Source organism: Eschscholzia californica, unplaced genomic scaffold, assembly GCF_041429995.1.
Source record: "Eschscholzia californica isolate CP2 unplaced genomic scaffold, dmEscCali1.0.p SCAF_1, whole genome shotgun sequence".
NCBI lineage: Eukaryota > Viridiplantae > Streptophyta > Magnoliopsida > Ranunculales > Papaveraceae > Eschscholzia > Eschscholzia californica.
The window spans coordinates 13,753,628-13,765,485 of NW_028238198.1; the positions used below are offsets into that span (position 1 = coordinate 13,753,628).

The window sequence follows — 11,858 nt, forward strand, 5'->3', positions numbered from 1 at the left end:
TATCTGGTCTTCGAACCAGAGGCTTAGTTACATGTGCATTACAGCTCACTATATTGATGAAATTTGGTGTGTCCAAAAGAGAATCATCTCTTACATTCTCTTGGATAAGTCTCATACGGGGGAGCACATTGCCAACGTTTTGTATGATAAGCTAACTAATGACTGGATGATATCTGGCAAAGTGTTTTCCTTGTCAATGGATAATGCAAGTGCAAATACTGTGTCTGTTTCTCGTTTAATCGAGTTAATGCCTCATTTACCTTTGAGAGGCGAATTATTTCACGTTCGATGTTGCTGTCATATCTTGAACTTGGTTGTTCAGGATGGTTTTAAAGTTCCCCAGTTTAAAGAAATGCTTACACGGTTGAAAGGTTGTCTTGAATATATCTCTGCATCGGAGACTCGAAATGCACAATTTCGATCACATTGTGAATCAAAAAACTATTCTCCTAAAAAATTGCAGTTAGATGTAAAACATCGTTGGAATTCAACCTATCTTATGTTGAGAAGTGCCCTTCCGTTTAAGGATCCGATTGACTCGTTCTTATCTGATCGATCTCCGCCTTTTGTCTTATCGAGTAGTGATTGGCAGCACGCCAATTTGTTGTACAAGTTTTTGAAGCCTTTTTATGAGGCAACCAACTTCTTTTCTGGTGTTGATTATGTGACTTCTAACTCCGTCTTGGAGTATTTGGTTGATATTGGGATGGTATTTTTAGATAATCGACATGATCCTATGTTTGCGGGCATTATTCATTTCATGGAGGCTAAATTTTGCAAGTATTGGGGTGAAACTCCCGTGTTGTTTGGTGTTGCATGTATTTTAGATCCAAGGATCAAAATGAAAGTTGATATGCTCTTAACCGAACTTGAGAATTGTTTCGATACTTCGGCTCATGTTATCAAGTGTTCTAAAGAGCAATCTGCCACCATGATCGGCAAGTTACGTGAATTATTTAAAGAGTATACGGCTGATTTGAGTGTGCCTTCTTCCGTTTCTTCGTCGTCTACTGTTGATCAACCCCAGAGTGAGCCCGATGGATCGTCTAGGCGTGGTGCTTTTTGGAGAAGTATTAAGAGAGTCCGAAAGGACCCTATAGCTACCGCTTCCGAAGAAATATCTAGATATGAGTCCGAGCCAGATCCTGCGGTCGATAATATTGAAAAGTTTGATGTTTTGGGTTGGTGGAGTGAGAACGAGAAGAGGTATCCGATTTTGTCCCGAATAGCACGTGATGTTCTTGCTGTCCCGGTTTCGACTGTTGCTTCCGAGTCGGCTTTCTCTTTAGGTAAGAGAATTTTGGGGGACTATCGGAGTAGCCTAACTCCGGAAATGTTGGAGTGTTGTGTTTGTCTTAAGGATTGGTGGAAGCATGAGCTTAATGTTACTTTGAAGGAGTTTGATCCGTTGAACGACGGGTTTCCCGAACCAACTCCTAGCATTTCTCAAGTTTGATTGCTCGCTTAATGAACGTATGAGAGAAATGTAACTTTTTGTTTATATTTTGGACTTTTTGTTATTAAAATGTTGGAGGGAGGGAAATGTACTTCTTTATTATTAAAATGGGAGATTATGTAATTTTGTTTATGATATAATTTGATAATATATAATGGTTGGTATTTTAATTAATTATTGTTTTTTTATTAAATTATTATTTTATTATTAAATATTGTTTATTTTTTTTTTTTTATTAATTCAATAAACCCGAGCCCGCCCGACCCGAGCCCGTTGAAACCCGTTCGGGTAGTCGGGCTCGGACGGGCTACGGGCACTTCATGTGTGTGATACGCCCGGCCCGATCCGCCCGGAATACTACCTCGGGCTCGGCTTATCCGAGCCCGATCCGCCCGAGCCCGACACTTGGTAGCCCGAGCCCGACCGAGCCCGCCCGATTCCCACCCCTAGCCACAATGGGGAGGCGAAAACAAACTGTCCGTTACAATTGGGGGCCAAACATATATTAACCCTTTAAAAATCCACTTCACCCGATTCAGTGAGTCGAGCCGATACGACCGAGTTGACTGAGTGGAATCGAAACCGACCTAAAATGCGTTCGTGGGTGCTTGCGGAAGCACCCCCCGCGTAGAGAACACCGCGCCGCCTAACATTCAACAGAGACCCCTTTTCCCCTCTCATGCTTTCATATATATATATACCCTTCCATTCTTTTAGGTCAGGGTTTCATTTAGTTTTACAGAGAGAGAGAGCGGATCAAATTCGAACAGAAGAGAGAGATGATGATGACCGCTTTTGCATGTAATTCTTGCAATGCGGCGTTCGACGATGAATCAAACCAAAAACTTCACTACAAATCTGAATGGCATCGTTACAATCTCAAACGAAAGGTATAATCTTCAATTCTTTATGCCCTCCTTTTTTGTTCTTATAATCAAGTTTAGGTTTTTGTGTTTTATATGCATAGTTTCTATTAGGGTTTTACTATCTATTCAAACTACTTATGTTCATGTACTCAAGATTTCTGGATACATCAATGGTGTTATTTTGGTACTGGATTTGTTCTAGTGGATTCCGTTTTGGTGTTTGTACTTTTTGAAATTTACGTCGGTGAAGATAATAATCAATCAATCAATCACTGATATGGATTTGGTATCCTGGAATTAAACTAGATTAAGAACTAGGGTTTGAATTGTACCTGCTGAAAATTGAAATTGAAGATGTCTGCTTTATGTTGAGGGAACAGATTTTTTAGTATATATTCTGCATATCTCCTCGGTTTGCAACTCGACCTTTTCGATGAATACTTACCCGAAGTAGTGCTCTTGCCAGATAACCAATAGATTAAGAAGTACTTGCAATGGAAGGTTTAGTTTTCTAGATTATATTGCATACTTTTGGTGCGTTAAGATTAAATTATCTAATTTGATGAGTAAGCACTAGGAGTATGAGTTCTTCCATATTTCATGTATCCTCCATAACGGCCAATGTAAAAAAAAAAAAAAAAATTGGAATGGTATGGGTATGAAGAAAGCTACTCTCTCCTACAAAAGGTATCTCTTTTTAGAAAAACTTCCTGTTTTTCTATTTTTATATGAAGTTTCGGGCATGTATGCACTTCTGGGGTGCATCAAAATTCTTATATTTACTCTTATCATATGAGGGTTTGTGTCTGTCAGACGTAAGCCCCTAGCAATGTTTTGTGTAGTATTATCTGTCCTGGCGACACAAAACGAAATTATGTTGTTATTGATAAGGATAATTGTTTCCTGTTATGATGATTCAGATGTCAATGCATTACAATCTACAACATATGTTTGTTTTTCGAGCTCTCTGTTGTTTCAAATAACTAGAACTAATTGACTTAAACAAGATGAAATGAATTTCAAAATTTAATACATGAATACGAGTATCAAACAATACAATTGGGTGGTTCAAGTCACCAGGATTTCATCAAACAGAAAGTATTAGGTTCAGCTTATAAGAGATGATATTTGGTGGGCTTGATTAAATTAATCTATTGTTTTGTAGTTATGTTACTTTAAGTGGAGCTCATTGCTATAGTCAAATTGGATGTTGGGATTTTATAACTTTTTATCTCTTTTCCCAGGTTGCGGGTGTTCCAGGGGTGACAGAAACATTGTTTTTAGCTAGGCAATCTGCATTAGCTCAAGAGCAGAAGAACCTTACAGAAACCCCAATGTTATATGCTTGTGCCCTTTGTCAGAAGGAGTATAGAAGCTCGAAGGCTCATGGGCAGCATCTTAAATCACGGTCTCATATTATTCGGGCAACTGGATCTGATGGAATTCCACAAACTGTAGGACATACAGTTATTCGACCAGTTCCAAACCGTGATGCTAATAAGCCTGTGCCACAAAGGGAGGAGGAGAGTGAAGAAAGCGAGGATGACTGGGTAGAAGTTGATGAAAATGATGATTTGGTTGGTGAAACCTCTGATTCCAGAGCCGATATGAATGTGGAAGAACCTGCCTCAGATGATGAGATGGATGATGATGATGATCTTGAGATTGAGGTCAATCCTTCATGTTGCTTCATTTGCGATAAGGTGCATAGTTCCATTGAATTATGCATGGTTCACATGCACAAGCAGCACGGGTTCTTCATACCTGACATTGAGTTCTTGAAGGATCCCAAAGGCTTCCTTACTTATCTTGGCCTTAAGGTATTAAATATTAGAGAAAGGTGGTAACCTTATTCATTTTAAAATCTTTTCTATTAGACATCTGATCCAACCGTTCTTATTCAATGTATTTCTATCAGGTGAACAGGGATTTCGAGTGTTTGTATTGTAACGACAGGTGTCATCCTTTCAACAGCTTGGAAGCAGTGAGGAAGCATATGGTGGCAAAAGGTCACTGCAAAGTACGGTATGGAGATGGAGGCGATGATGAGGAAGCTGAATTGGAAGATTTCTACGACTACAGTAGCAGGTTTGTACCTAGAGGCTTACACCTCTATTTTATGGATGCTCTGAGTTTTATTAGATGGGTCAGTACTCTATAATGAAAAACTTAGTACGTTTGTGGATCAATGGGTAAGCCTTGAACCTCAAGTAGTTTAATTTGGCAATCTCTATCCAAAACCAAATGAGTCAAGACTTGTACAGACTTTATAACCCCAGACACTCGTATTCTTTTGAAATGTTATGTGGTTATTGACTTTTGTGGCGAAAATATATGAACTTGTAAGGAGTTCCAATTATCTTGCACCTGAGTCACAAAAATACTTCGCTCAAACTGTTTCTCGCAGCAGTGCAATTTACTTTTTGAACTGTTCTCTTTACTTGCCGTGGTTTGGAGTTGGTATGATCTTAACGATAGACTGCTCATCTCTCTGCAGTTACATGGATGAAGAAGGGAAACAGCTAGTGTCATCTGATGATACGAACAATGTGGTTGAACTTGGAAGTGGTGGGTCTGAGCTCATTATAACCAAGAAAACAGACAATGGGACAGCTACTCGGACTCTTGGGTCTCGGGAATTTCTTCGTTACTACCGTCAGAAGCCAAAACCATCTCCTACAAGGGATATTGCTCTTGCTATTTCATTAGCATCAAGGTTCGCACCTCTCTCTCTCACTCTCTCACTTCATCTCTAAATAGATATGTGTGTGGCTTGTAAATTAGGGAAGTTGTGGATGGTGAAATGTTGTATGATTATTGCTGCAGGTACAGAAGCATGGGTTTGTCAACAGTCCAGTCGAAAGCACCGATTGTGAGGATGAAAGTATTGAGGGAGATGAACCGGTCAGGTGTGGAGGCAATGCGTTCAAAGATGGGAATGAAGAGTAATGTCATCCGAAATCTCCCCAAGAATGTCACCCATTAGTTTCTCTATGCATTGCTAGTTGTGTTGTTAGATATCTAGCAATGAAGTCTGTTTTTCTTTTTTATTAACTTATGGAGTATATGATGAGAACTTGGAATGTTTTTCACCAACTATTTCAATATCTTGGAAGTCAAGAAAGGCTATTATGTGTTGTTTTTCCTTGTTGAATCATACTATAACTTGAAGTAATCTAGGAAATAAGCTAAATGTTACCCTTCTTATGTGTGTGGTAATATCTTCGTTTTCGACTAGTGGGGTGGGCTTTCAACAAAAGAGTTAGATTTTTATTACTCCTATTTGGTTGTATTATTAGTGTTAAAACGTGTGAAGCTGGTGATCGAAAATTCTGCTAACTTGCAGATGATGATAAGCTCCCCGACCAGTTCTTTATGCTTGTTATGTCTTCTCTTTCAAAGCAATAGGTATTGGAATTAAATTGTGCTATTGATCAGTCAACTTCGTCACAAATATTGTACAAGATTTTCTCCTATTCTTTGTTAGTTACTCCTTTCATGGATGAAACCTTGTGGTGTGTTGTATGGGTTTCGGCTGGGTCCGCAGATATTATTCTGTAATATTTTGATGTAGAGTTGATAATCTTATCTCGAGCTGTGACGTTCTTATATATACTAATTATTGGGACAATCTAAATATTAATTTTTTTTTGTTGAAAGATGAAAAATATTATTTGATCACCCCATTATTAAAAGAAAATGTTTGAAACGTGACTAGTATTTATTAAATTGGGTCATACCCACCCAATTTTGGTCCATTTTATAAAAGCCTTGGTTGGGCCACACAGCTTGCGTTTACACTTCCCACTCATGAAACTGAAATAGACCTGGCACCTAATAAGCTCCACAACCTCCACCCCCCTAAACACAACCTTATCCTCATCTAGGAAATGTTAATTTTTTTTTTTTGTTGAAATAGGAAATGTTAATCAAACCCTCAAGAAACAAGAAAACCTCCCGATTGCCATTGTAGAGATATTTGGGCATTATCTCTGTACAATGTAATATTATTTTTTGACCTGTCCCTTTCTCCTTGGTATCCTGCAGTATATTCTTTTTATTTAGCTATTCGATCGGAGTTACTCAATTTTGAGTTTTTCTATCAAATTTAGATTAATTTTTAAAAAACGTTCTGATCTATCACTTTTTCTTCTGCTTTTTGAACTTTCTTCTTCTTCCTTCCACCAGCAACGCTACTCTTATTGTCTCTATTTTGTAGGTCAGACAGAAAACTTATCATCTTTAGGAGTAAATTGAGAAACAACTCTAAAATGTATAATAATAAAATGGAATTAAATCTACACCAGTGGCAAATTTGGCTATTTATCAAATCTTTAGGCGCTTCCATTTTAAGGTACAATTTTTTTTTGGCCTCCAGTTGTGACCAACTCACCGTTTTAGCCTTCATTAGTGTCTGACATTTCGATTTAACTCCTAAAAGGCAAAAAATATTCAACGTTCTCCAGAACTACCTTTGGGGGCCAAAATAGAATTCATTCCAATTTTTTTTTCAGAAAACGTAAACGCCACCTCATCTCTTTATTTCTCATCCACTTCACCTCTTCTCTTCTCCATCTCATCTCCTCTTCTCCATCTCACCTCCGACGTCCTAACGCAGTTTTTTTCTTCTGTATCTTCTTCCTTTCTCTCTCTTGTTGTTTTTTCTTTCTTCTCCACCCCTCTTTCTTCTCTCTCTCTTCTTTCTTTTCTCTTTCTTCTCTCTCGCCCTCTATTTCTCTAAACTCTCCGGCAGAGGGACTACCTTTTGTCGGACATGGTTCGCCAAATCTGACCAGACCGTTGAAGGTTTGTTCACTACGAACTAGTCTGGTTTGCAAATCTAACCAGACCTACGAAGGTCTGATTCTTCAGATCTGGTTCACCAATTCCTCGAGATCTGGTGAACCAGACCATTGGGGGATGAGTTCTCTTCCGCCGGAGTGTTTAGAGAAAGAAGAGAGAAAGGAAGAAGATGAATTTTTTTTGTGGGTTAGGTCGTCGATAGTATTTTGCCGGTCCGCGAGTTTCCGGCGGAGGTGAGGTGGAGAGCAGGAGACGAGATAGAAGAAAAAAGAGATGAAGTGGATGAGAAATAGAGAGATGAGGTGGCGTTTATGTTAAAAAAATAGAATTAATTTCATTTTGGCCCCAAAGGGTAGTTTTGGAAAAACTTGAAATTCTTTTGAAGCTAAAAATCGAACTAGCAGACAATTATAGTAGTGGTGGCCAACGGGCCGTGCCGACACGGAAACAGACCGGCACGACCCGTTTATTTGAGGACACGAAACGGCACGGAACGGTCCGTTCCGTGTCGTGCCGACCCGTCACGGGTCTGGTGTGCCGTGTCGGGGCTGGGATTTTAGAGCCCCAGACCCGTTAAACACGGCCCATTAGACACGCAGGAACGACACGGAACGGATCGTACACGGCACGGCCCGTGGGCACGGAACGACACGGAACGAAAACGGCAACAACGACACGCTAGCAACGACCCAATTTAGTTCTTTGAATTTTTAAGAATTATTTAGGGTGTACTAATATTCTAATGTGTTTACAAATTGTTAGATTTTCATAACAACTACTTTATATTACAAAAAGAAAAAACATTTAAAAAAAGTAATACTTGAATTACTTGAATTAAAAAAAAGAAGTAATACTTAAAAAGAAAAAGTAATACTTGAATTTAACAAAAGAGGTTTACTTTATTTATTTTTTTACTTAGATTTTTTTTTTTTTCAAAAAAATAAACAAATAAAGTGGTAAAGATAGTCCCACACCCACACCTAAACCACAAAATATAAAGTAAATGTGGAGAATCTTTATACAACTCTTTTCCAATAAAATAAACAAAGATATGACATAAACTCTAAAGTTTTTGTACATCACAATTTTTTACTTGAAAAAAATGTAATGTTTCTTTTATTACTTTTTTTTGACAAATAAAAAAAAGGTTTATGAATGGGTTGGAGCCACGGGAACGCCACGGAACGGCCACGAGAACGACTACGGGAACGCCACGGAAACGGCCAGAAACGCAACGGAAACGCCACGGGAACGGCCCAGCCGTTCCCATGGGCCGTTTCTGTGCCCAGACCTTTGTGGTGTGGGCACGGAACGGAACGGCACGGCTCAAGCCGTGCCTGGCGTGGCCGTGGCGTGTCTGACACGCCACGACTGCCAAACGGGCCGTGCCGGCACGGCACGGCCCGTTGGCCACCACTAAATTATAGAGACTAAACGGTGAGTTGGTCACAAATTGGGAGTCAAAAGAGAATTAACCCATCATTTTATTTTATTTTTCCAAGCTCTTGGAGTGTCATATTCAAATATGACAATGGGAAACAACTTTGCCAACTACCATCCAACTAAGATCAAACCCTAACCTAAGGGGTTTCTTACTCAAACGCCCTATTTGAAAAATGTAAATGTGTCCGAATTTTTAGGTAAGATCTGCCAGAATCCAACACAGACGTTCGGATTTCGCCAAATTTTGAATCTCCTTATTAAAATTACCACATCTGAATTTTTTGTTAAAATAAGATTCCCAGATACGAAGGTATAAAATGGGATACATCAAACTGTCATGTCCAGTCACTCATGTGTGGTATTTGAAACGTCTTTCTAGTTATATCACGAACTTTTAACAAAAAAAAAGTTATATCACGAACTTTTTAAATAAACCTCTTAAATAAGAAAGCCTAATATACTGCGATGTGTGATTTGACCATGTTTATATATTGATGGCCTTTTTATTTTGGTTCCATCGTCCTCCCCAGTCCCCACGGACCCTCCCCAATTAAAATCACCACAACCATTGAAAACACCTTGGCCGTTTCCACCACCCTAACCTCATACACATAATAGAGACCGACTCAGACTGGGTGCATACCACAATGATTTATTCATTGTGAGTTGTGACTATCTTTTTTCACATGTCCACGATCCACCATCATATGTTTTAGCCTTTTAGGGTCCACACATACCAAAATCCCCTCCTCAGACTCTGCCACCATAGCCACACGCATTATTGTTCATTTTTTTTTGTTGAAACACAATATCCATCTCCATTGTATTTACCATTTCTAGTATTAGAGTTCCTTGGATGGTTTTAGCATAAATAACCCTTCATTTTCGTATAACACTAAATTATTGGAGGGTATAAGTTATTGACAAATTACCCCTATATATTTAATTAACTTTTTTTTTTTTTTACATTTATCAAAGTTTAAATTCCATATCAAACTAGATAATTTTCAGTTATATGATGTCTGAAAGTCTCGGTGTTCATGCCAAATAACTAATATATTATATGTTCAAATGTCACATAATTTCCAAATTATCGAAAAATAGATTCAGGTATCATTCAGATACTTCATTATTAGTTTCTTTAGGCAGTTTTATATGTCTAATAGACTTTATAGCATCTCCTACGGGAGTTACACTGTTCCAAAAAGTACAAAATTTCAAAGGGTAAACACTCCAAAGGTCGTACTTAAAAGATTTGGAGTACCATTAATAATGCCTCTTTATATTTGAAGTTATTGTTATCTCCTCTAAATTTCTAGAGTCAGGTTTGAGTATTTCTTGCCTTTTTGATTATTTGACTCCTTTAGATTATTTTGTAAATTTAAATATGTTAGTTGCCTTTTTATCTTATTTTTCTTGGATCCCTCTAAATATTTGTTTAGTCCATCATTTCTTTTTTTGTTGAAAGGTTTAGTCCATCATTTCAGTTCTAATTTTTTTTAAGTTAAATGTTTACAAAGGGTGAAAGGGGGTTAGACCGAGAGCAAGATGGAAATAAATATAACCAAAATTTTAGTAATTTTGTGAAATAAACCTAATAAGATCCGATGGGATTTGGAAATAAATATGAGCCACAAATTAGATAAGTGCCAATTTGGAGGATGATTTGGAGCTACACTTTAGGAGATGGTGGCGTGAGAAGTTTTATAGGGTCACCCATTAGTCTTAAAGGCATCTCCTTCACTCACAAACTTCCTATTGCCCCTATAAAATTATTGAGAGTGCCTTTAAAATTATTGGCTCATGTTAACAATAGATAGTCAAGGGGTGCTTCTAAAGGCACCTGACCAAACAGCTGTTAGCATCCATCTCTGTTGGCACCACGCCCAACCGCTCTATTCTCTGTTGGCACCACTCAAGTATGTAGGCACCGGTCCATTATCTGTTGACCCTAACCCCTCCATCCATCTCTCACAAAATCCATCCAAAAGATTTTAAACTTTCTCTCTCTAAGCTCTTACAAAACCGAGTTTAAATCCATGGAGAATCCTCATAAATCAAGTATAAAAACAGATAATGAATCACATACCAGCCTCTGAGGAATGAAGAACAAGAAGAATCATCACGATGATGGTGGTGGTGATAATAAGAAGGTGGTTGTTGTTGTTGTTGGTAATCATCATTGAAATAACCCTGATAACCAGGATTTGGTGGCGGTGGAGGATACCCAGGATTGGGTGGTGGATACCCTTCATACGGTGGTGGTTGTGAAGAATACCCAGGTGGAGGATATGGAGAACCATAACCTGTCACAAATTATACTCAGAAATCAACAATCCCAAATTTGACAGAAAAATAATCAAATTAAATGAAATTGAAGAGTGATAGTTACCTGGTGGAGGAGCGTATGGGTATGAATCCTTTTGATAACTCATCTTTTTTTATTCCACTCAGTAGGAAGAAGGGATGAGATTTAGGGTTTCCAAAACTCTAGACAAATTTTGCAGATAAATAAGAAATGAAATTGGGTTGTTTTGGGAGGGTAAAGAAGGATGTTTTGATCAACAAGATTAAAGTCAAATTAATACTTTAATCGCCGGTAGGTGTCGGAGACGTTGCCGTCGCCGTTGCCGGAGAATGTTGCACTCTTTTCTAGGGTTTTGTTTTGGAAGAAGAATTGATTAGGATTCCTTTTTTGTTGGAAGAAGAAGATGGAAGAAGTAAACGAAGGTGAACGTCACCCACATTAAAAACTGGTGCTTATAGAGACCTCGAGTCAAAAATCATTGACTTGAGTCAACAATATTTTTGGATGCTAACAGCTGTTTGGTCAGGTGCCTTTAGAAGCACCCATAGTCAAGTATGATCCGAATGTCAACACTTGGTTGCCGAAGTAGTTCAAAGTGTTGACATAAACTCCAAAAACATGAAAGTCGTAAGTTCGATTCCTACAGGAGGTGGAATACATGGTTATTGAACTTGGGTTGTTAAGGTATAAATAATGTAATAAGTATGTCGGACTTTAGATATCTTTCATGTTGTTGGGTTTTAAGCCTCTTTATTATAAGTTCAACTTAAGCTATTATCGTGTCAAGACATTGATTAAAACATCATGACGATATGATAAGCAAGCCAACAATCCTTGATTGGAGTGGTAAGAGATATAGTCTTCCACCTTAGAAGTTAAAGGTTGAGGCACGCTGAACAATTCAAAAAGAGAAAATGACCCGAATGGTTAACACCCTGGTCCCACCAGCACCTAAGCCAGAGAAAAAAACAAAAATCGTGGT

The 11,858-nt window shown here is 38.3% G+C and overlaps 1 protein-coding gene across 1 annotated transcript; it reads left to right on the forward strand.

Annotated features, from left to right (window-relative positions):
• The first annotated feature begins 1,996 nt into the window (after positions 1-1,996).
• Positions 1,997-5,446, forward strand: LOC147564321 (cytoplasmic 60S subunit biogenesis factor REI1 homolog 2-like). Its single transcript, XM_086645003.1, has 5 exons — positions 1,997-2,346; positions 3,567-4,142; positions 4,241-4,410; positions 4,820-5,038; positions 5,149-5,446. The coding sequence occupies exons 1-5, from the start codon at positions 2,236-2,238 to the stop codon at positions 5,306-5,308; spliced, it is 1,236 nt and encodes a 411-aa protein (XP_086501129.1). The 5' UTR covers positions 1,997-2,235; the 3' UTR covers positions 5,309-5,446.
• The last annotated feature ends 6,412 nt before the right edge of the window (positions 5,447-11,858 follow it).